This window comes from Lampetra planeri, chromosome 15, assembly GCF_965212315.1.
Source record: "Lampetra planeri chromosome 15, kcLamPlan1.2.h2, whole genome shotgun sequence".
Taxonomy (NCBI): Eukaryota; Metazoa; Chordata; class Hyperoartia; order Petromyzontiformes; family Petromyzontidae; genus Lampetra; species Lampetra planeri.
The window spans coordinates 14,441,760-14,462,943 of NC_136121.1; the positions used below are offsets into that span (position 1 = coordinate 14,441,760).

The 21,184-nt window shown below is 57.2% G+C and overlaps 1 protein-coding gene across 1 annotated transcript; it reads left to right on the forward strand.

The window, feature by feature from the left end:
- The first annotated feature begins 192 nt into the window (after positions 1 to 192).
- Positions 193 to 15,892, forward strand: LOC144722806 (uncharacterized). The gene is made up of 11 exons (XM_078601240.1): positions 193 to 258; positions 440 to 591; positions 4,753 to 4,901; positions 8,807 to 8,896; positions 9,915 to 10,214; positions 10,517 to 10,801; positions 11,554 to 11,751; positions 12,204 to 12,269; positions 12,389 to 12,445; positions 12,608 to 12,679; positions 13,564 to 15,892. The coding sequence occupies exons 4-11, from the start codon at positions 8,851 to 8,853 to the stop codon at positions 13,704 to 13,706; spliced, it is 1,167 nt and encodes a 388-aa protein (XP_078457366.1). The 5' UTR covers positions 193 to 258; positions 440 to 591; positions 4,753 to 4,901; positions 8,807 to 8,850; the 3' UTR covers positions 13,707 to 15,892.
- The last annotated feature ends 5,292 nt before the right edge of the window (positions 15,893 to 21,184 follow it).

Genomic DNA, 21,184 nt, shown 5'->3' on the forward strand with positions numbered 1-21,184 from the left:
AAGAGGGGGGAGGACACTGCAGAGCGAGGCCGCGACGTCACCACCCCCCCTCCCCCCAGGCACCGCCACCAGCACGAGCCGTGCCACGCTACCTGCGAGCAGTGAATGCGTCGCGGCTGCTATCGCTGCAGTCGCTCGCACGCGCCCGCGACCGCAGCCGCCGGCGCGTCTGGGTTCGCGCACCGACTCCCCCCACGCACTCCCACAGAGGTAGAGAGAAGGTGGAGACAGAGAGAGGGAGACAGAGAGAGAGAGAAGGTGAAGAGAGAGAGAGGGAGACAGAGAGAGAGAGAAGGTGAAGAGAGAGAGAAGGTGGAGAGAGAGAGAAGGTGGAGAGAGAGAGAAGGTGGAGAGAGAGAGAGAGGGAGACAGAGAGAGAGAGAAGGTGGAGACAGAGAGAGGGAGACAGAGAGAGAGAGAAGGTGGAGAGAGAGAGAAGGTGGAGAGAGAGAGAAGGTGGAGAGAGAGAGAGGGAGACAGAGAGAGACTCCGTCACGGCCAGCGCTCCGCGACGCCTCGCGCTCAACATCTGGACGCGGCTGCACCCGCGAGTCCTCCACGGCCTCCCTCCAGAGCGTCTCGCTCATTAAGGTACCCCCCCCCCCCCCCCCGTTGCAGCAGCAGCAGCAGCAGCGGCAGCAGCAGCGTAATCAAGGAACCCTCACTCGGGAAGGTCGCACAATCTCCCTCACTTCCCCCGCCTACCCCACTCCCAAAGTCTCGAAATTCCTTCCCCCCTTCATCCCGTCCGTGCTGCCAGCTCCCGGCCACTGTTCAACTCGAGGGCCGACAGCGTCCTATGCCCCCCTCCCCCCACTCGTTAACTAACTGCACCCCTCTTGACTCTGCAGTGTAAGTCGACAAGCCTGCTGTTTCTGCACAGCGTCTTGGGATTCGCTCGCTGTGTTGAAGTCGTATTCCATGACGAAGCCATTTAAATCCTGGTTGGGGGTTGACTCAACCCATCATCCATCCAGGGTCGATACAATTAAGACTACTTTGTGGGGAAGTCAACAATGGTCGTCGTATGGATAACATTATACCCCGTCATAGGAACGTGGGATTCCCCCCCCCCCCCACCACCCACCGAACTTGTGTTTTATTCTCAGATGTGCCAATGTGACCGATAGATCAGTTATCCGAGTGAGAAAACCAGGTTCCACCCGTTACGGGCGAATGTGTCTATATTCAGTGGGGATTTTGTTGTTTGATTGAGAAAGTATGGGATCTTTTTTTGGGCATTATCATTCAATCTGGGGGGGGGGGGGTGGGGCAAATTGCCAATCTGATGCGATGCGTTTGGACCCCTCCGCGAGGGCTCTGCGTCACGCGGCGTTGTGCTGCACCAGTCGCTGACTAATGCTGGGTGCCCTCCTGTGATTGGGGGTCCCAGTAAAGTTTCACTTAATTTTGTTTGACCGGGGCGAGACCAGAATGCGTCTCGTTTGCTAGAGTGACTGAACGAGTGAGTGGATAAGTGAGTGAGTGGATGAGCGGTGGGTGAATGAGTTGGGGGTTGGGGGTGAGATGTTGGGTGAGTAAACTGAATGCGCTGATGAGTGCCTGAGGGCGTTCAGTTATTTCGAGTTGATTTTGTTTATCCAGACGAGAACTCAAGAGACCAGGATGGCTCTCGTTTGCAAGAGTGACACGTGGTCATTCGTCTGCCGATATGGGCCAGTGCTTGCTGCTGTGAGTGAGATCCTAATTGAGAACTTTCGTGGGATAACTTTAGAATTTGACAAACTTGGAGCCGGCTTCTTGCAGCCACAATGACCGTGGACTGGACATCCACTCCCCCAGCAGTGAACATGGGTTCACCGCAGTCTGTGATCGCCAGCTCGCGCGCGGTGGCGTCAAGTGTGGGCACTCCCACGTCGTCCAAGAAGTCTTGTCTGCGTAGAAGAGGAGGCCAATTACCGTCTAGAGAGGGGCTCACTCGCGCTCCATCGGTAGTGCAGGCGCTTCCGCTAGCAGTGGCGTGTGCAGGCACTTGCAGGGCTGCGCCTTAACCTCGCACCCGTGTGTATCGGACTGATGGGACGACGCGGCTAAGGGTAGAATGCGTCCAAAGAGGACAACCACGGCGGAGATTGAGCAATGACATTCGTGAATAAGTGCGAGTGAGATGGATGGCAGCAGTCATGCATTGTGAGGGATGGTGACGGCGTGGGGGAGGCCTTCATCCAGCAGTGGAGATTCACCATGGATACTGCTGCTGATGATGAATGTCGAACATGTAGTGCGTGTACCGCATGTGTGTGATACTAAATATACATTCATGAGGTGAGCGGTGGCGCAGCGGTTAGCGCTCTGTGCTACGATACCGGCCGTCTGGGTTCAATTCCCGGTCATGCCCAAAATCAGTCATATTGTGCCTTATCTGAAACCTGTTATCGGGACGTCTTATAGGTCAAATCAGCCTCAAATGAGTAACCGACCGTGGCGTTTCCACGTCTTTCGCACCGTACGTAGCCAACCGCTCTAACCGGAGGTGCAGGGGAAGGACAACAACACTGAGGACAAAACGCATCACCTAGAATCGAGATGATTTACAAGTGCATCGCTCCAGTGGCTTCCTCATATCGGAACGTGCTCGCTCACAGCACTCGCCCCATTGTCGTCATGAATATTTAATCGGAGCCGAGCGAGGCGCTCGCGCTCAGCCTTGAGATGGGAGCCGAATGCGATTTGTGCTTACACGGCACCCCTCTGAGCCCCCCTACAAACACCACAAGAGGCGACCCCCCCCCCCCCACAAACGTTCTCCCGCGCCCCCCACATCGACAGCTCGACCATCACCGCCTCCCTACCTCTGCTGCGAATTTCCACTGCCACCTGACGTCACCGCCCCACTCATTTAACAACAACAACAACTGCTATGCATTTAATCGTACCCAGGAAATTCTAACGGAGGCTCAAGATTGTGTTTAAAGAGAGTCCTGCCACATTGATGTTTTAGATCAATAATCTCGCTGACATTTTGGCATGTGGTAGGACATCAGCAACATCATCAATTCAATAACATCATCATCAACATACATTCCAACATCATCAACAACATCAATTAAATAACATCATCATCAACATCAATTCATCATCATCGCCTCCGATCACATAATCCTGATTGCCCACCATATCGTCATATCTCGGAAACTAAGCAGGGTTGTGCCTGGTTTACTACTTTAACGGATTATTAAATCAATCTGTGCGGAGCTTTGAATGACATTTTCCTTGTATATGTGGGACTTCTCTGCGGCCAAACATACAATTTGCAGGACCGCCTCAAACAGAGCCTGGAGACTCCGTGAGGCTTTTTGGGATAAACAGCGCGCTGCTCACGGCCAACACCAGTGACGATTATCTGAATCGTCCCTGGGCTTCCCCTAGGTCGACTCAGCCTCAAAAACGAGTACTGACGAGAGACAAAGGCGACCGGGCGTGGTGCTGGACAACCATCCCCTCGTGTGCCGTGCCGGCCTTCATAGGTGCTCGCTAACAGCACTTGCCGCAACAGCCTGTGAAGGCTATAAGGGGGATCTTTGCCTGTGTGTGTAGGAGTGCGAGTGTTTCTCGGAGCTGGGTGAGAGTGTCGACATCTCGCCCCACCGAGCGAGGGCTCCATCACGGCTCTTATCCGCAGCTCCGTGCATCGATCCCGCGAATACAAAAAATTACACATCCAGCTACATTTCCTCCCCCCCACCTCCACTCGCCCCCACCCCCTCCACCACTTCACTCGGCAACCACCGTGCACACCCCCCCAGCCCCATCCTTGCTACAGACCCCCCCCCCACTGCCCCCCCCCCACCACTGCCCCGCCCCCTCCACCACTACCCCCCCCTCACCACTCCTCCCCCCACTTCCCCCCCTCCACCACGACCCCCCCTCCCTCCTCCTCGCTCGCTGCTGACTCCAACTTCCGGCGTGATTCTCTTGCTTCTAAAAGCTCTTATCCTCGGGAGGGTTAATGATGATGATCGTGATGATGATCACGATGATCGTGATGATGATCACGATGATTGTGATGATAACGATGACACCGCCACCGATGTTGTTACTGATTCTAGTGATGAAGATCGTGATGATTACGATCGTTATGACGATGATTCTATTAATGATGATAACACTGCTACTCCTGCTGCTGCTGGTGATAATGACACTAGCGATACAGGGTATCTTACTGATGTTGCTGCTGATGAAGATGACGCTGTTATTAGTGCTGCTGATGCTTTCGCTGCTGTTGTTATTTCTGCTGTTACTGCTGCTGCTGCCGTTGACACTGACGATGCAGCAATGTTTGTGGGCGAACGAGGTGAACCTCGTCATCGGTCTCGACAACTCCGGCCGCGAGCTCTCACGTCCTGGGCCCCTTCGCCCCCTCCCCCCCCCCGTGGGCGGCAGCCGCGTCCCCCCTCCCCGCCCCCTGGACACACCGCCCCCCCCCCGGGCGAGGGCGTCCGTCCGTCTTTGTTTACACGTCCAGACTAAACTGTTTGCTCACCGCGTCGTCGCTTCTTCACGCGTGTGGCCGTCCACGGAAATTCCTCTTCCTCAATTGGCCCCGCGCGGACTCAGTCCGACTACCCTGACAGCTCCAGCCGAGCGGCAGCGCTTCACCTCCTCCCCGCCCCCACCGCCGCCTCCCACTCCCATCCCCCCCCCACTCCACTCGCAGGGGAGTGCAGCGGCGCTCTCCGGATCGCGTCGTCGCCTCGCCCCAGCTGATTGCCTCTCTCGTCCGCCCCGCAGACTCTGCCGACTCCGCGTGCTCACTAACCCGTGGCTGCCTCGCGACTCGACGTCCGACGTTTAACGGCCGGCCCTTCGCCAGTAGCCACCCCGCACAGGGACGGCTGAGCAGGACAGCCGGGAGGAGTGAAGCGCAAGCCGACGCACGGGTGAGCTGTCCACAACCTAACGGGACATTACCCAACACATTGCCACCATCACCATCATCATCACCATCATCATCATCACCATCATCATCAGGAGTCTTGCTTATTCCACTGCTGAATGAAGGCCTCAAACAAGCCCCACGCCGTGCGGGTCATGGGGGTGGGGGGTGGTTGATTGTAGTTCATCACGGTGGTCATTGCAAGCGGTGAAGGCGGAGGAGCGAATGCGTGGGGTGCAGAGAGCAGTACAGTTCAGCAATGGATCTGGCTGCTGTGCCGTCTGATGCCGACGGCACAGCAGCCCTATAACAGCACCCTGCGTGTGTGCACAGCGGGAGTCACATTCATCCGAGTCCTAGCCAGGCTCAAGGCTGCTTAGCTTCCGAGACCCAGACGAGATCGGGCGCATTCCGGGAGATTTACTCAGAGCCTCCTCCCGCTCGCGACTGTTTAACCAAACTCCGCGTGTGTCTGGAATTTGCCTCTGACTGGGACCTGTCCTGGGTAGGGTCGTGTCCATAAATTCGATGGTTTCCGTACGGATGCAGCTGCGTTGAGCCTCTACATGAACCCGCGTTGCACTGTGCACTGAAGGGTACTAGACAAAGGCACAGTCCTGCAAGTGCCGACTCATGCCAATTCTGGCAGAAGGGCCTCCGCTTGAGGGAGCGCTAGAGAGCCACTCTAAAGGCGAGACGTCTGGTCACCCGAATGTGTTTTAATGTAATTATCATCAGGCCGTGTTAAGCGCATCTATCTTGATCTCTTGGGCTCTCTCTCTCAAACCTAGGAGCGCATCTCACGTCTCTGCCCAACTCTGGCTCCATAACGCGACTTGAACACGACTGGGGTGGGGAATTTGATGTTCATTCTGAGTCATGAATTTGACACTCGTCCTGGTTCCCCTTGGCTCCCCGTTACTCCCAGGTGACCTCCTGTATCCCCAGACGGGCCCCTTGCTATCCCTCTGCTGTTCGGGCTGCGTTAGCCCACACTGCGCCCCCAACACCACCCCTCTCTAAGCCTCCCAAGATCTGACCCCGCTGATATCTGAGTCGCAGAGGCAACAGCGCGTGGCGTTAACGGGGTCTGCACACTTGGAGGGTCCCGCGAGGGGGCGTCACGGGGGAGGGGGGGGGGTTGGAGGTGACCTTGAGCGAGTGGCCCTGAGTGACCCCCGAGTCTCCCACTCGCCACGCTGACAGGCGCCCCGTCGCGTCAGCCCGGGTGCTTCCGGCCGGGTATTTTGGGGTCGGCGTGGTGCATGTGGCGAGGTGTTCCTAAAGAAGAACTGCACGGCGCAGGAAGCAGTAGGGCGCAATCATCACTGAAGTCATTGGAAAGGGAGTGCATGGGTGGGGCAGGGTTGATGGTGGTGGTGCTGCTGACGGTGATGATGGTTGTGGGTCTGCCCTGTGACTTTCTGCCGACGGGCGTTCGACACTTCACGTGGCCTTAACGTGCACATAGCCTGGCACAAGCGCCGTGGTGAGGTCACCACCACTTCGTGGCGAATGGCGGTTGTGGTTGGTGGTAATAGTGCTGGCCGCAGCGCTACGAACCCGGCCACCCAAGTTCGATTCCTGCTCAAGGCCAACACCAGTAACGATTATCTGAGCTGGTCCTGGGCCTCTCCTTGGTCGACTCAACCTCAAATGAGCACCTGGTGCAGTGTGTAAAAATCGCCATTAGGGAGACAAATGCGGCCGTGCGAGGTGGCGACTACCCACCTCATCGTGTGCCGTGTTGGCCTTCATAGGTGCTCGCAAACAGAACTTGCCCCAACGGTATGTTAAGGTCACACGGGGGATCATTGTCTTGAATGTTGCTGGCGCTGGTGCTGCTGGTGCTGCTGGTGTTGCTGGTGTTGCTGGTGTTGTTATTGCTTGTGGGGGGAGAAGGGGGGAGGGGGATCACGCCCTTGTTTTTCTCTCCGGCTCTCACGCGCGGGGAGGCAGGGGCTGGGCGTCTGACACCTGCCCCGGGTTACGCCGCTAACTCGGCCCGGCTGCCGGGAACCGTGGCACCCACGCGAACCGCGTGAGACGCAGACGCCCGCGTGTCCCGCTGTTTGGTGCTCGAGACGTCGGATACATCGGCACGTTTCCCAATTGCAGTCGCCACCACAACGCGCTACGACCGTGGCCACCGTGCCCGAGAATTTGATTCGTGGAATTTTCCTCCAATGTCGAGAAAACAGCGAGGCCTGTACCAAACTTCACTGTCATCGTTTCATCCAGCACACTGGGTGTTCAACCACCACCATCCACCACCACCACACTGGGTGTTCAACCACCACCATCCACCTCCACCAACCACCACTACACTGCAGGTCAAAACAAGCCACCCGCTCATTCACCATGCTACACGTCTAAACACCACACACACTCACCCATTCATACGCTCGCCCACTCACTCACCCATTCGTAACTCGTTCTCCCACTCATTCATGGATTCGCCATAATGCAGCTAAAACAACACACGAATTCACCCACCCACTCACTCACCACACTGCAGGTCGCCTCACGTCTCGTTCCGCTTCCTCCCTCGCACTGCTGCAATTTGGAATTCACTTCGATGAACATCTCGGAGTAAATTTCCCCCCAAATTCTTAGAACAAATAACCTCGCCCGATTCACGCGACGAGTTAATAAACAGCGAGTCCGCCTCTTATCTCGCAGCGACTCCTGGACAGGGCAGGGCGTGACGAGTGGAAACCCCGGACTCGCCACGGCCTCGCCACGGCCTTTGGCGGCCCCCACACGCGCGGCGGTTTCTGTAGAAACGTCTTGGGGGGGGGGGGCCTCATCCTAGCACCCCCCCCTACCCCAGGCGACCACCTCTCGGTGGAAGGTCGCTCGTTCCGGACCGCTGACACCCCCCACTCAATCCTGAACTCCCCTTCCCAGCCCGTCGTGCGGTCGATTCTCTGCCCCCGTTCACGTGCAGGCAGCCTCAAGGCCTTCTTTAGTAAACGATCTTCTATGTATACACACACAGTGTAGTACTGTGTGTGTATACATACAAAAGCAAATCCACCTTGTATATCATTGGCGCACACAGATACCCAACTACACGTAAAGAGGCGCAGACTGGCACACAGAGACCTGTTGTAGCGCCTCTCTCAAATAAAGACGCGCGCTCTTCTCTGTACGGCGCCTTTCGAGAAGGTCGCGTTTAGACTCCACGTGGCTACTGCAGCTGCCGCCTTCCCGCTCGTCCGTGGATCCTCCTCGTGGCACCTCTTAATTGTCCTCTCTCTCTAAGTCGTCCTCTCTCTCTCTCTGAGTCGTCCTCTCTCTCTGAGCCGTCCTCTCTCTCTCTGAGCCGTCCTCTCTCTTTCTCTGATTTGTCCTTTCTCTCTCTGCAAGAGCGTCGAGCGATTGAATTCTGTGCAACGGTGGCAGCGCGCTACGAGTTTGCATCATTGTTTTTATGATGTGACATCGTTTTACTGTTCAGTTACCCACCGTGCCCGTCTCTGCATGCAGAATTGAGTTAACCAACAGAGAACACGGCAACTGTGCCCGTTATCTAAAGCAGCGAAGATTTCGTGAGCCGGCATGCACTCGCTCCGCCCTTGATTGGACTTCTCACGACGGCACAGCCACGCGCTCGCTGGAGCACTGCATAGTGTGGGTGTGTGTGGCCGCGCGTTTGTGTAACTTATCAACTCCCACGACCAACACGCGGGGAGGCTTTCATCCAGCGGTGGATTGAGAAAGGGCTTTCAAGTAACATGAGTAGATTCTTACACCGAACCTGGTACGATACCCGAGTAAATCCGCGTCTCCACCCGCTGCTCTAACCCTGCTGGTGTCTGCCCTCGTGTCTACCCTCGTGTCTACCCTCGTGTCTACCCTCGTGTCTACCCTCGTGTCTACCCTCGTGTCTACCCTCGTGTCTAGGTGAAGCCGCGGAGTTTGGAGGCAACCGGTTGGATCCCAGGCAAATGGCGCCTCTGTGGGTCCTGCTCGTCATGGGAGCCCTCGGCTCAGGTGAGCGCCACGACCCCTCCCCCAAGTGAATGTTTATCATCCGAATCGCTTCCCACGCAATAGTCGAATCGGATGTTCAGAGCAGCATCACCATACCAACGCCCTTCATAACCATCATCAGCACCACCACTACTACCATCATCGGTAGCAGCATCAACGGGTCACCGTTTCGCCATCACTGCCGTCAATCTCATCGAGCTCTTGTCGGGACATCTCCGACAGCCACCGGCCGTTTCCCTTCTCCCACTCTTGACCGGAAGACGAGCGCGTCGCTTATTGCGCTGAGCGCCCTCTACTCCCGAACGCCCCCCACCCAACACAGCCCCCCCCCCCCCTCGCGTCGTCTCCCACCCCCCGCCTCCCCCCACACCGCCCCCAGTCGCGTGCGCGTGTTTACGTTCAGGGCGAGCCCCGTCAGCCTCCTGTATGCGGTGCGACTCATGACCCACGCGCTATGAAGAAGGGTCATCGCCCAAAACGTCGCTTTCTATTGCCAGCAACGTTGCCCATTGTAAACACACGTTATGCTGTTGTTATTGTGCCTTAATCACGTATCGTGGCAGTGCCCTTGACGCGCTCCGCACAAACGTTTGTCGAAATGCAGGGAATGTCCCATGGGGGAGTGCCATAGGAATCAGTGAAACAGCTTAAACGTTTGGTACAAATCAATGAGGCTCCAAGCGTGTGTTTGACAGCACGAGACGCACACACACTATTAGACGTTTAGCTAAAGATAAGAGCTGCCCGTAAGTAAATTGGGTTGCGTCTTCCTGTAAGACGTCTGCCGAGGACGTAACTCTAAGAGAAGGACCATTGCCCAAAACGACAAATAGCCCAGTATATAGTTTCCTTGCAAGGCCACACACACGTGTTATTGGCGAATATGCTGAGTCGTTATCACTCGCCCTAGCCCGAGAGAGATACGGAGTGTTACAAGGCAGAGTCGCAGGAACACGCGAACGGCTGCGTGTGGTGGTCGTGACGGCCCTCGGGCCAACCCCCCCCCCGTCCCCACCAGGCTGCTGTTGGAGCAAGCCGGAGCAGGTGGTGGCGGCCGAGGGCCTGTCGGTGACGCTGGACTGCGCCGTGCGGCCCAACTTCACGGAGGTGACGTGGAAGTGGATCCCGCACCACCCGGTCTGCAACGGCCACGCGGACGCGAGCGTCAAGTTCGCGGCGCGCACCCTGTTCCGACAGGCGCCGCCCAGCAGCTGCTCGCTGGAGCTGCGCGACCTCAAGTCGAGCGACACGGGCTCGCTCCTCTTCGAGATGCCCGGCGGCGCGGAGAGGCGCGAGGTGGAGCTCGTCGTGAGACCCGGTGCGCACCGCGTCGTCATCGGTCACAACAACGACTGGTCGAGTCAAACTCTCATCCATGCTAGCATGCAGAAAGAGACTAGAGTTGTAGACTAGAAGTCGCGTAGAGACGCACGCACACACGTCGAGACCCATGCATTCACGTAGAGAACCGCAGACTAGCAAAGACATCCAAAGGCTCATGCAGAGACCCACAGACGCACATCGAGAATCATAGACTCACAGAAATCAGAGGATTTATTTAGAGACCAGTCAACTCACACAGAGACCCCCCCCCCTCTCTCGCCCCCCCACCCCGCGCAGCGTGCTTGGCGGACGTGGTGCTGCGCGCAGAGCCGCACGGCGCCGTGACGCTCGGACGCAGTTTGGTGCTCTCCTGCCAGGGGAGCGCTCGCGCCCTGCAGTTCTCGCGCGCGGTGCCCACCTTCGTGTGGTGGTTCAAGGGGAATCGCGTGCCCCCCTCGAGGCTGACGGAGGACGGCAGCAACATCACCATCCTGGCCGTGAGCTTCCAGGACCTGGGCCTCTACACGTGCTCCGTCAACGGGCTGTCCAAGCACACGTCGGAGTACTGCGTCAACAAGGATGGTGAGCAACGCTTAGCATCCACCGCCACCGCCCCCCGCAGTCTCATGTAAAATAGAATTACAAAAAATATAGAGGCGTGGGAAAAGGCAGCCAAAGCCGTTGCGGCTAACAATTGGCCAAGCGCTGCGGTCCTATATTGGGATGTATGGCCAACTCCACCCTACAACAATATCACCAACACAATACCATCACCAACACAATGCCACCACGAATGATATCCACCTTCACCCAGCAGACGAGGGTAACAACAATAAGACAGTATCACAGTCGCCGTTCGCCACTAAGTGGCGATGCCGTGCACCACAACCATCGCGAATACCATCACTGATAACAACATCGACACCGCACTCCACCCTCGTCCCAAGAGGCGTTCGCTCTTCACGGGGCCGCGTTGCTAACCCGGTGGCTGAGGCCATAAACGCGGCCAGCGGCCGCACTTCTCTCGCACTCGCCACGAATCAATGTCGAGCCGTGCCGCCGTCATCAGCGCGCATCGAGCGCTTCATTAACCCTCGCGCGCTCCGCGTCTCCCGCGTCTCCGGTGTCTATTCGTCTTTCCCCGCGCCTCCCCGCGCCTTTTCGCGTCTCCCTGTCGATGCATTTCGCTCCACGTCTGCTTCCCGTGGCCGCGGTGTCTCCCCCCCCCCCCCCGCGTCTCGCTTTGCAGACCGATCCCATCATCCCGGTGTCTTTCTTTGTGTGCCTCGCCGACCTCCCCGTGTGCCCCCCCCCCCCCCCCCCCCGTCTACCAGGCAAGAGCAACTCGCTCCCCGCGTGCATCAACGTGACGACGGTGCCGTTCCCGACCCCCACGAGCATGCTGGAGGTGCGCGGCCAAGTGATGCAGCTCGCGCTCTTCTCGATGCTCGCCGCCTGCTGCCTCGTGGCGGCCGTGGCGTTCACCGCGTGCCTCCTCACGCGGCGCGGCCGCCACCACCGCGATGAGAAAGGTGCGGCAAGGCCTGGCCGTGCTCGCTGTGGACGCGTCAATGTTTCAATCGACGCACTGCTGGACAGACTTGCAGATGAGAGACGAAGAAGAAGAAACAAACCCTCGACGCATTCGTCAATACCCCGTTTCTGTCAATAGCCCTTTCCAACGCAGATCGGATGCGATGTTCTGTCTCAAGGGAAGTTACAAGTGAAAATGTTAATTAATTCCACTAAAACATACATTTATTGCCGTGGATTTCACACCTCATGATGATTGCTTGTGTTGCAGTCGAAACGTCGTGAGAATTTTTATTGTTTTATATATTTTTTGTTTTATTATTTCCCTTCTACGTGACTTTACCGAAATAACCAAGAATATGAATCCCTGCAGTCACGAAAGCTTTAAATCTAACTTTAATTACACTAATTTAATGTATTGTTCTGCTGTCCCCGCCCTTGCCACGCCTAGACGCTACGGGGGAACTGAACCTAGACAACGCGTACGAGTCTATGGGACGAGCTCCAGACGGCAGAGGTGAGGGCAGGGCACAAACTCACTCACGGGCAATTCGCTCACAGACTCACAGACTCATTGGCCAAGTTGCTCACGGACTCGAGGACTCGATAGCGAGGGGGTTTCCACGTGTGTTTCAGATGTCGGGCAGCACAACCCGATTTACGAGAACATCGACAACGTGATGAAAGGAAACGGTGAGACATCCTCATCACCATCTTCGTTACGTCGTCGTCTTCAATTCGGTCCTTAATCCCCCAAATCGATGCTCACGCACGGGATTCCACGCTTGTCCCGTGGTACGCTGAGAATCGTGAACGTCGCTCTGACCCTGACCCTCCGCCGCGCGTGCCGCACAGGGAAGCGCGCGGGCGAGACGCACGAGCTGACCGTGTACGAGGTCATGAAGCGACCCCTGCCCGGGGCTGCAGGTCAGTTCCCTAGCCCCGCCCCGTACAACCCTCCCCTCCACCCCAACCCCTCTACCACCCCAGCCCCCACCTGCCTCTACCACCCCAGCCCCAGCTCCCTCTACCACCCCAGCCCAGCTCCCTCTACCACCCCAGCCCCAGCTCCCTCTACCACCCCAGCCCAGCTCCCTCTACCACCCCAGCCCAGCTCCCTCTACCACCCCAGCCCCAACCTCCCTCTACCACCCCAGCCCAGCTCCCTCTACCACCCCAGCCCCAGCTCCCTCTACCACCCCAGCCCAGCTCCCTCTACCATCCCAGCCCAGCTCCCTCTACCACCCCAGCCCCAACCTCCCTCTACCACCCCAGCCCAGCTCCCTCTACCGCCCCAGTCCAGCTCCCTCTACCACCCCAGCCCAGCTCCCTCTACCACCCCAGCCCCAACCTCCCTCTACCACCCCAGCCCAGCTCCCTCTACCACCCCAGCCCCAACCTCCCTCTACCACCCCAGCCCAGCTCCCTCTACCACCCTAGCCCCAAACCTCTTCCTAGCCCCTCTCCCTTCTGCTCCACACTCCCTCCCCTCTCTCACAATGGATGACGTTTCGGGCAATGTCTTCTATGTGCGATGAAGAAGAGCCATTGCCCGAAACGTCGCGCATTATATATTAATGTTAAGGCCACGGTGTTATTGGTGAATGTGCTTTTTGATGGTAGAGGAGTGGGGATCAGGGAAGATGGAGATGTGGTGGTACACGTTTCACGAGTACCACCAGACAGACACTGCGCTCATTGCGAGCACAGTAGTCCGCGTGAGCCGTGTGAGAAGGCCGAGTTGGGGTTGGCTTCTTCAGCGCGGTGCGCGCCACGGTCGCTAACGCGCTCACGGCCTCCCGCGTGCGCAGTGCCACCGCCGCCGCCACCGCCACCAGGGGCCACTCCCGCGACCTCCGACTCCATCGCCGCCGTCATCGTGAGCGGCTGCGGCTGCCCGGAGAGCCCGGCCTACGACGAGTTGAGCGGCTTCAAGCTGCCCGAGCCCCTGTGACGCGTGACCCGCAGCGCCTCCCGGTGGCCAATGGGGGGGGGGGGGGGTCGCGGAGATTATTTTATTTTGCGGGAGACGTGGACGGGAAGGGGTTGATGCGTGCATGCGGGGAGCGACGGGCGCGCAGACGCGGAGCCTCCACCCCTCTTCCCGCAAGTCCCTGGACCAAGCAGACATCCCCCTCGCAGTGTCAGCGCGCACATCGCTCGCTCGGCCTGAGCGGCGGTCAGTCACGGACTGACACGCGGTCGCTGTGCCATGAGACGTTGTCGGTGTGGCGAGGCGATGCGGCCGCGGTGCGTGGCGTGTGGGTGTTGTTGTTGTTGTGAACGTGAGACCGAGGTTCCGTGATCCGAGACGGAATGCTTCCGTCAGGTTGATCAGCCCCCGAGAGTTGGAGGTCTGCAGCTCAGGGTCGTGTGGCCAGAGTTCGCTCGCCGGCCTGAACCGTCTGGCCCAGGATTCAGAGCCGCTGGCAACACAGAATTCGACATTTAGTTTCTGTGGCTACCAATCACCGATTGATGTTGCCAGCAACGCGGTATTGACCGAATTACTTGACAAGCAAATCAACTGCCCCGAGTGGAACTTGAGCAGCTCGGCGACTCGTGGGAGCGACTGCGGCAACTGTAGTTCCCATCAACTCCACCCGAGGTGGCGGAGGAATCAGAGCAACTCGAGTCAACTCTCGTAGATTCGGGTCAACTCGAACGGACACGCACGCCTATTCGGGTGGTTTTACGTGCTATTTACCTGCCATAGGAATGTGGAATGTACACCAGGGTGGTAATCGTTAGGGGAGTGTCTCCCCGCGTAAGTTTGAGTGGAGATCTAAAATAACGTAATTATTTCAGGGGTTATTCTAAAATAATTTACCATAGATTCTGTAATTCTCCACCTGAGGAATCAGGGCAGCTGACATTGTGTTTCATGGTGACTGGACCCAGGATGAAGGCATTGCTCGGTTGATCGTGCCTGCAGCATTGCATATTTTCACCTTGAATATAAATTTGTTTATTTAGCCGTAAATACTGTGCGTTAATCAATAGCTACGATAAGTGCAACTATAGCGATGCCCATTTAATAGCTGGTTTCATCACGAAACATGGTTTGAAATGTAATTCTCCCCAGGGCCCACTGTGTATACACGCGCAGTCCCCCCCGCCCCCCTCTTGTCGTCACCTCTCTTCCCTGGCCTCTCTCTCTCTATGTCCTATGAAGAAGGGCCATCGCCTGTTGAATATTTTTCTTGATAAGGCCACAGTGTTATTGTTGACGAACGTGTTGATGTTTTGATTGTGCTTGTGCACCACTGCCAACGCAGCAGCAGCACCACCACCAACACCACCAAATTACACGTCTCGCTGTAGGTTATAATCATCCAACGTTCTCTACGAACGTTCGTTTCGGTCAGACTTCGGACGCAACGGCGCCATCGTCCCTCGACACCGACAAGGCAGCGGGGATACTCGGCAGAGGCGAGCGTCTCTCGTGCCGCGAACAGGCGACTCGCTGCCCAGGTCTGGATGTGACTCCCACCGCAGAGGCGACAAGCCTGCACCCGTCTCCCCGCCTCTCGTTGGCCACGAAGACGATGCGATTGGCGACCACGCGAGACTTCACCCACCACCGCGGGCGCGAGACTCGCCGGGGCCGTGGACTCGCGTGACGAGAGCGACACCGCGCGGCACGGAATGCGCATTGTGTTGCACTCGCACAGACAAAGACCCCCCGTGTAGCCTACACGGCCCGTCGGGGCAAGTGCTGTCACCGAGACACCCTGTTGAGGCCGATACGACACACGAGGGGATGCTATGGCCAACACTACGCCCGGGCCGCCTTTGTCACCCCAGTTATGATGTTTACACACCACACACGACACTCATTTAAGGCTGAGTCCATATAAGCGAGGCCTAAATAACCGGTTAAGATATCACTCGGCCTTGATGTTAGCCGTGGCCGATTTACTTAATCACACGTGTATATATATAAACACACACGACACGTACACCACAGCGCTGGTGCCAGGCTAGGTGCACTGAGGCGCGCGCGCACACGCACGGTGTATCTTACATCTCGAGATCAGTGTTACTCCGCGAGTTACCTGTGTACTACTGTATGACATCGCTCACGACGTTCATGCCAAATGAAAGAGAAGCCTTTATAAACGTGGACTGTACATACAACAAGGTGCGCTGTACGGACAACAACCGGGGCGACGGCGTGGTCTCTTACTCACCATCGTCACCACCGCCACCACCATCAGCCAGGCGCAATCCCCGGGTAGACGAGGGCCTCCCCCCACCCTCTCGCTTTCCCTGCGGTGGTTATGGGCCGGGAAGCCGCGGTGAGAGTGGGAATTTAAACCCGACCGACTGCGTGCCGGGAGGAATCAAGGATTTATCTTTTATTTTGCCGTAGTATTTCACTCACAGCTAGACCCCTAGACTAACAGAGAGACCCACAGACACGCACAGGGACCCACAGACACGCTCAGAGACCTACAGACACACAGAGACCCCCAGAAGCAACCACGCTCAGAGACCCACAGACACGCGTAGAGACCCACAGACACGAACAGAAACCCACAGACACGAACAGAGACCCACAGACACGAACAGAGACCCCAAAAAAACCCACAGGCACGCACAGAAATCCACATAAACCTACAGCCACGTTCAGAGACCCACAACACGCACAGACACCCATAGGCACACGAGACAACCTCCTCCTCAGATCTAGTGGGGGGTGTGAGGAATCATTGATGAGTTCCCAGCCATTTATTCACATTCCCAGCCCTGCTGTTACCGGTTTGCCGCACGCTAATATATGAATGCCCAACAATAAAAATGAACGCTTGCCCTGAGAAACGAATCAAGCTGCGGCAGTGCTGGAGTAATGGTGAGCAGCACGTGCCTGGACCTGCGACCCAGAGGTCTCCGGTTCGATTCGATCTCCCGGCACGGCATCTTAAACAATGGGAGTCGATTCTGAAATCTCCCCCGCCCTGCCCCGCAAACTCTGTCCGCTCAGCGGTACCAAGTGGGTTCACCACGGTCCGTGACAGGCAGGTCACGTGTGGTGGAGTCAAGTGTGGGTACCCACATCACTTCAGTCACCAACATTACACACACAAAAAATAGGACCGTTTCTTGATTTTCTGAACCAGTAACCGATTACAAAAACTGTAACAGGTTTACCCGTTACTGGGTTTCACAATCCTCGTGGGAACCCATCACTGACCTCCTCCACACCGCCGGCTTGTGAGTTGCGGAGACCTCGATAGCTCACAGAGCCTCACGCCTCCCCGCAGCCACTGGTAAGCACAGGTAAGCACTTCGTATAAGGAGCTCGCTTCAATGCATCAGCAACTCTCAGCGTCTACAATCACTTATTGTCTTCACCATCGCATTTTCCGGTGGCAGACTACCATAGGAGACCCCCCAGTGGCAGCTGCCCCTAAGCGCGGCACGAAGGTGCGCGCGGTACCGCCCTGCACGTGGATTTAGACGCTCACTGAGACCCAGAGACTCGTAAAGCGACAATGGAGTGGTACGGGCATCCGTCGACTAACGCGCGCTCAGAGTGAACGCAGCTCCGGCCTGCCGATGGGTCCAGGCTGCCAGTAGGCGGCGGTGTTGCTGCGTGGTTCTACCCCGGTCGAGTCACCTGCGGGGCTTTCCTCGAATCACACTCCTCGCCTCGTGCCAGGAGGTGGCGCGCCTCCTCCTGCGCCTCCTCCTGCGCCTCCTCCTGCGCCTCCTCCTGCGCCTCCTCCTGCGCCTCCTCCTGCGCCTCCTCCTGCGCCTCCTCCTGCGCCTCCTCCTGCGCCTCCTCCTGCGCCTCCTCCTGCGCCTCCTCCTGCGCCTCCTCCTGCGCCTCCTCCTGCGCCTCCTCCTGCGCCTCCTCCTCCTGCGCCTCCTCCTGCGCCTCCTCCTCCTGCGCCTCCTCCTCCTGCGCCTCCTCCTCCTGCGCCTCCTCCTCCTGCGCCTCCTCCTCCTGCGCCTCCTCCTCCTGCGCCTCCACCTCCTGCGCCTCCTCCTCCTGCGCCTCCTCCTGCGCCTCCTCCTGCGCCTCCTCCTGCCCGCGTGCACGCCCTGGGGGCAGCTTTCTCAGGCGGCTGCTGCTGCTGCCCCACGGGCACCTCGTGCTGTTGGCTGCGGTGGGGGGGGGTGCGCTATGGGCAATAGGAAGGCAACAAAGAAAATTATTGAGAACGGGTCAGGGGTATGTTTGGTCATAGTCGCTGGTGGGCTGGTTAATCAGGGTTAGGAATAAAAAAAAAACGATTTTGATTTACCAGGTAAAGCCCACTGAGCTGTATGGCTCTTTTTATAAGCGACCTGGCCACAGATGATAGGTCAACAAAGTGGCTTACCAGCCAAATACTATTAAACGCATGTTCTAAATGTGGAGGGGAAAAACCCGAGGACTTGGAGAAAAATCCATGCGACCACGGGGAGAACATCTGAACTCAAAATATACAGCAGGCGTCAGGGTCGGGATCGAAGCCAGGACCTCCTGCATACCAGGCGAGGTAGTTAACATCTCGCCACTGTGGCGCCCCTCATAGAGTTGGTACTAGTGGCTGGTTGGTTAGGGTAGGAATTGTACTAGTGGCTGGTTAATTAGAGATACGGTCGAGGCTCGTAGCCTATTGGCTGGATAACTAAGATAAGTTTGTGTATTGAACCAATGCTGCTGAACAAAAAACACTCCCACAGAAGAGCATTTGGCTGATGAGATGTGTAAAACATTTTTTTTAAATACGGGGAGTGCGTTGACTATTTTGTTAAATGAGATTGGGATGGTCGGAGGTCTGTTTCCTTTGGATAGGCTGCCTCCTTGGTAGTGGTGGGAATGAATGCTTGGCTATCTGGGTAATGGCTAAGGGTGGCTCTAGTATTTGGTTGGCTTGTGCTCGAGTGTTTGTAATAACGGAAATGTTGACTCGCATCGCGCCGCCAACCCGCGGTGCTCGTTCGCTCGCTCTCGGAGAGAGACGCAGACCGACAGAGACGCAGAGGCGTCATGAGGAGGAGGAACCACAGACGAGCGGGGAGGCAGCAGCAGCCTTGCGGTGAGCCGGCGCTACCCAAAATGCCCAAGTTCTGCGGTCCACTATATATGAAGGTGTTATCTGCCAAGTGAGTGGTTACATGTGGGAATAAAACAGGAGCACCCGGAGAAAACCCGCGCCATGCGCGAGGGGGCAACACGCTATCCACATACAGATGGAACAGATGGAGTCCACGTATGTTTTTTACCGCCATCTCCTGGCGAGCCAGGATACGGCTCGTGCATCTCGACACCCACGGGGAATTGAGTTTCACCAACAACCCTCGCGGCTGGATTACAGGCCGCGTGTGGCATAGCCACAACCACCACCACCTCCACTACCGCCAGCAGCACCGCCGCCAGTGCCCCACCCCATAATTCGCGACCCTCCTCCTGCTCCTCGTCCCCTTCGCCCCGCGCGGCAACGCCGCCTCCGCGCGCTGCCTCACTGCGCCGCCTCCGCGTCGTGCCGCTGCGTTATCTCTCCACGAGCACGCGCCGCGCGGGGCCCTTATCTCCCCCCCGCGCGCACGCAAATCCGGCTTCGCTTTCCACCGTGGGAGCACCGATTTGCGTATTTATACAGGGGAGCCGCACTGAGTCGTAGGACTCAGTGGAGGGTCCTGCCGCTTGGGTTTTTATTTTGTAAAAATGTTTTTAGCCAGTTTCTTATTCAAATGTGGGAGGAAAGCGAAGCACCCGGAGAAAACCCGCGCCTTACGCGAGAAGGCAACACTTCATCCCCCTACAGATGGAAATAGATGGCAATTAGTCCACTTGTTGTACTGCCTTCTCCTGGCGAGCCAGGGTATGGTACCTCCTTGACGCCCACGCACGGGGGGAAGGGGAGTTTCACAGCCTATCTGTGTGTTATCCACCAACGCTCACGGCCTCCACACTGCCTCCACAGGCCACGCGCTTTACCAACACCAGCCAGCTCTCCGAGACGTCACGCAACTCACAGCGCCACAGCTGACACGGGGGGGGGGGGCATGAGAGAGCTATTGCTGAGGGCAGGCATTGGGCAGGCATTGGGCAGGTCAAGGAAGCGCCAGATGGGAGCACGTCAAGTTGCGCTGTGCAGGGCGGGCAGCATCCGCCTGGCGCGACTCGGACTGGGAGGGAGGAGTGGGGCGTGAACGAGAGTTGATGAGCAGTGAAACAACGACAGAGCCACGAGGCCACGCGGCGGAGGGGCGCGGATTTCTCGGAATCGCGGAGGAGTCAGAGGTGACGCGGGCGTCGCGACGTCGTCATCGTCGTCGCGACGTGCGGCCCCGTGACCCCGTGACCCCGAGCGCGACCCCCACGGGGCCCCTGGGCGTGCACCCACGGCGAGTTCGCCCGAGACAAAGTGACCTTGATGACCCCACACGCATTTCCTGCCTCTCAGCTCTGACCTCCTCTATACATAAAAAGTGACCTCCACTGCTCGCCGTGGCCTCTCCTATTGTAAATAATATACACATCTCGCGAACTGTCGTCTGTAACCGCTGTCGTATTACAAACTCGCGTAGAATCGTTTCCAATTGCGGTCCGTAATGTACTATTTGTGGAGGAGCAGTTATACTGCTTACAATAATAAAACATGTAATTTTTACAACTCGTAACACCGCGTCATCACCGCACGGTATCAGCTTCGCGCTCTCCTCGAGAGAGGACGACTCAGATGTGCCATGAGGAGGAGGAGGAACCACAGACGAGAGGGAGCAGCAGCCACGCGGTGGTGAGGATCCAACCCCACCAACAATTGCCCAAGGAAACCGAAGCACCCGGGAAAAAAACTCACGCGTGCGAGGGGGCATCGAGATGGAACAGATGGAGTCACATCTGCGGTGCCGTATTCGGAATGTGAATCAGAATATGTATACCGGAGGAATCCGATGCGCTGTGAAGCTCGTTTTCACAGAAGTCCAGTTGCGGACATCCTGGCGAGCTCATGTACGGATCCACTTCGATGCCCACGGGACGTGAATTTCGCAACATTTGTGCGATCCACCAAACGTTGCATCCACAGTGCTGGATTAGAGGCGCTGGTGACACTACGACCCGAGTTCGATTCCCGGCCATGGCTAACATCAGCGGCGACTGATAGCTGAACCTCCCCCCCCTCTCCTTGTTCATTGACCATCGTGTTCAAGTATGGTCAAACAACCCCAAATACTGGTACGGCAGGATAGGCCAAAACCCATGAAATAATATTACAAAATATAAATATAACAATTTGCATAATTTATTGTATGATAAACACATCGCACTCACGTTGTATGGGAATGTATAAATAACAGGGCTGACGTTTCGGGAAATGGTCCTTCCGTGGCCCGTCACCTCGCTGTGAGTCGCGCGGTGACGTCAGCGGGTCTCTGCGGTCGCGGTTTTGTGGGGACGGGCGGAAAGCGCCGGGGGCGGCGATCAGCGCC

Excerpts from the sequence above, each read along its gene's own strand:
- LOC144722806 (XM_078601240.1), top strand. The coding sequence starts at position 8,851 with ATGGCGCCTCTGTGGGTCCTGCTCGTCATGGGAGCCCTCGGCTCAG. Across the intron at positions 10,215-10,516 it reads GGAGCTCGTCGTGAGACCCG|CGTGCTTGGCGGACGTGGTG; the intron begins GTGCGCACCGCG and ends CACCCCGCGCAG. Across the intron at positions 11,752-12,203 it reads CCACCACCGCGATGAGAAAG|ACGCTACGGGGGAACTGAAC; the intron begins GTGCGGCAAGGC and ends TGCCACGCCTAG.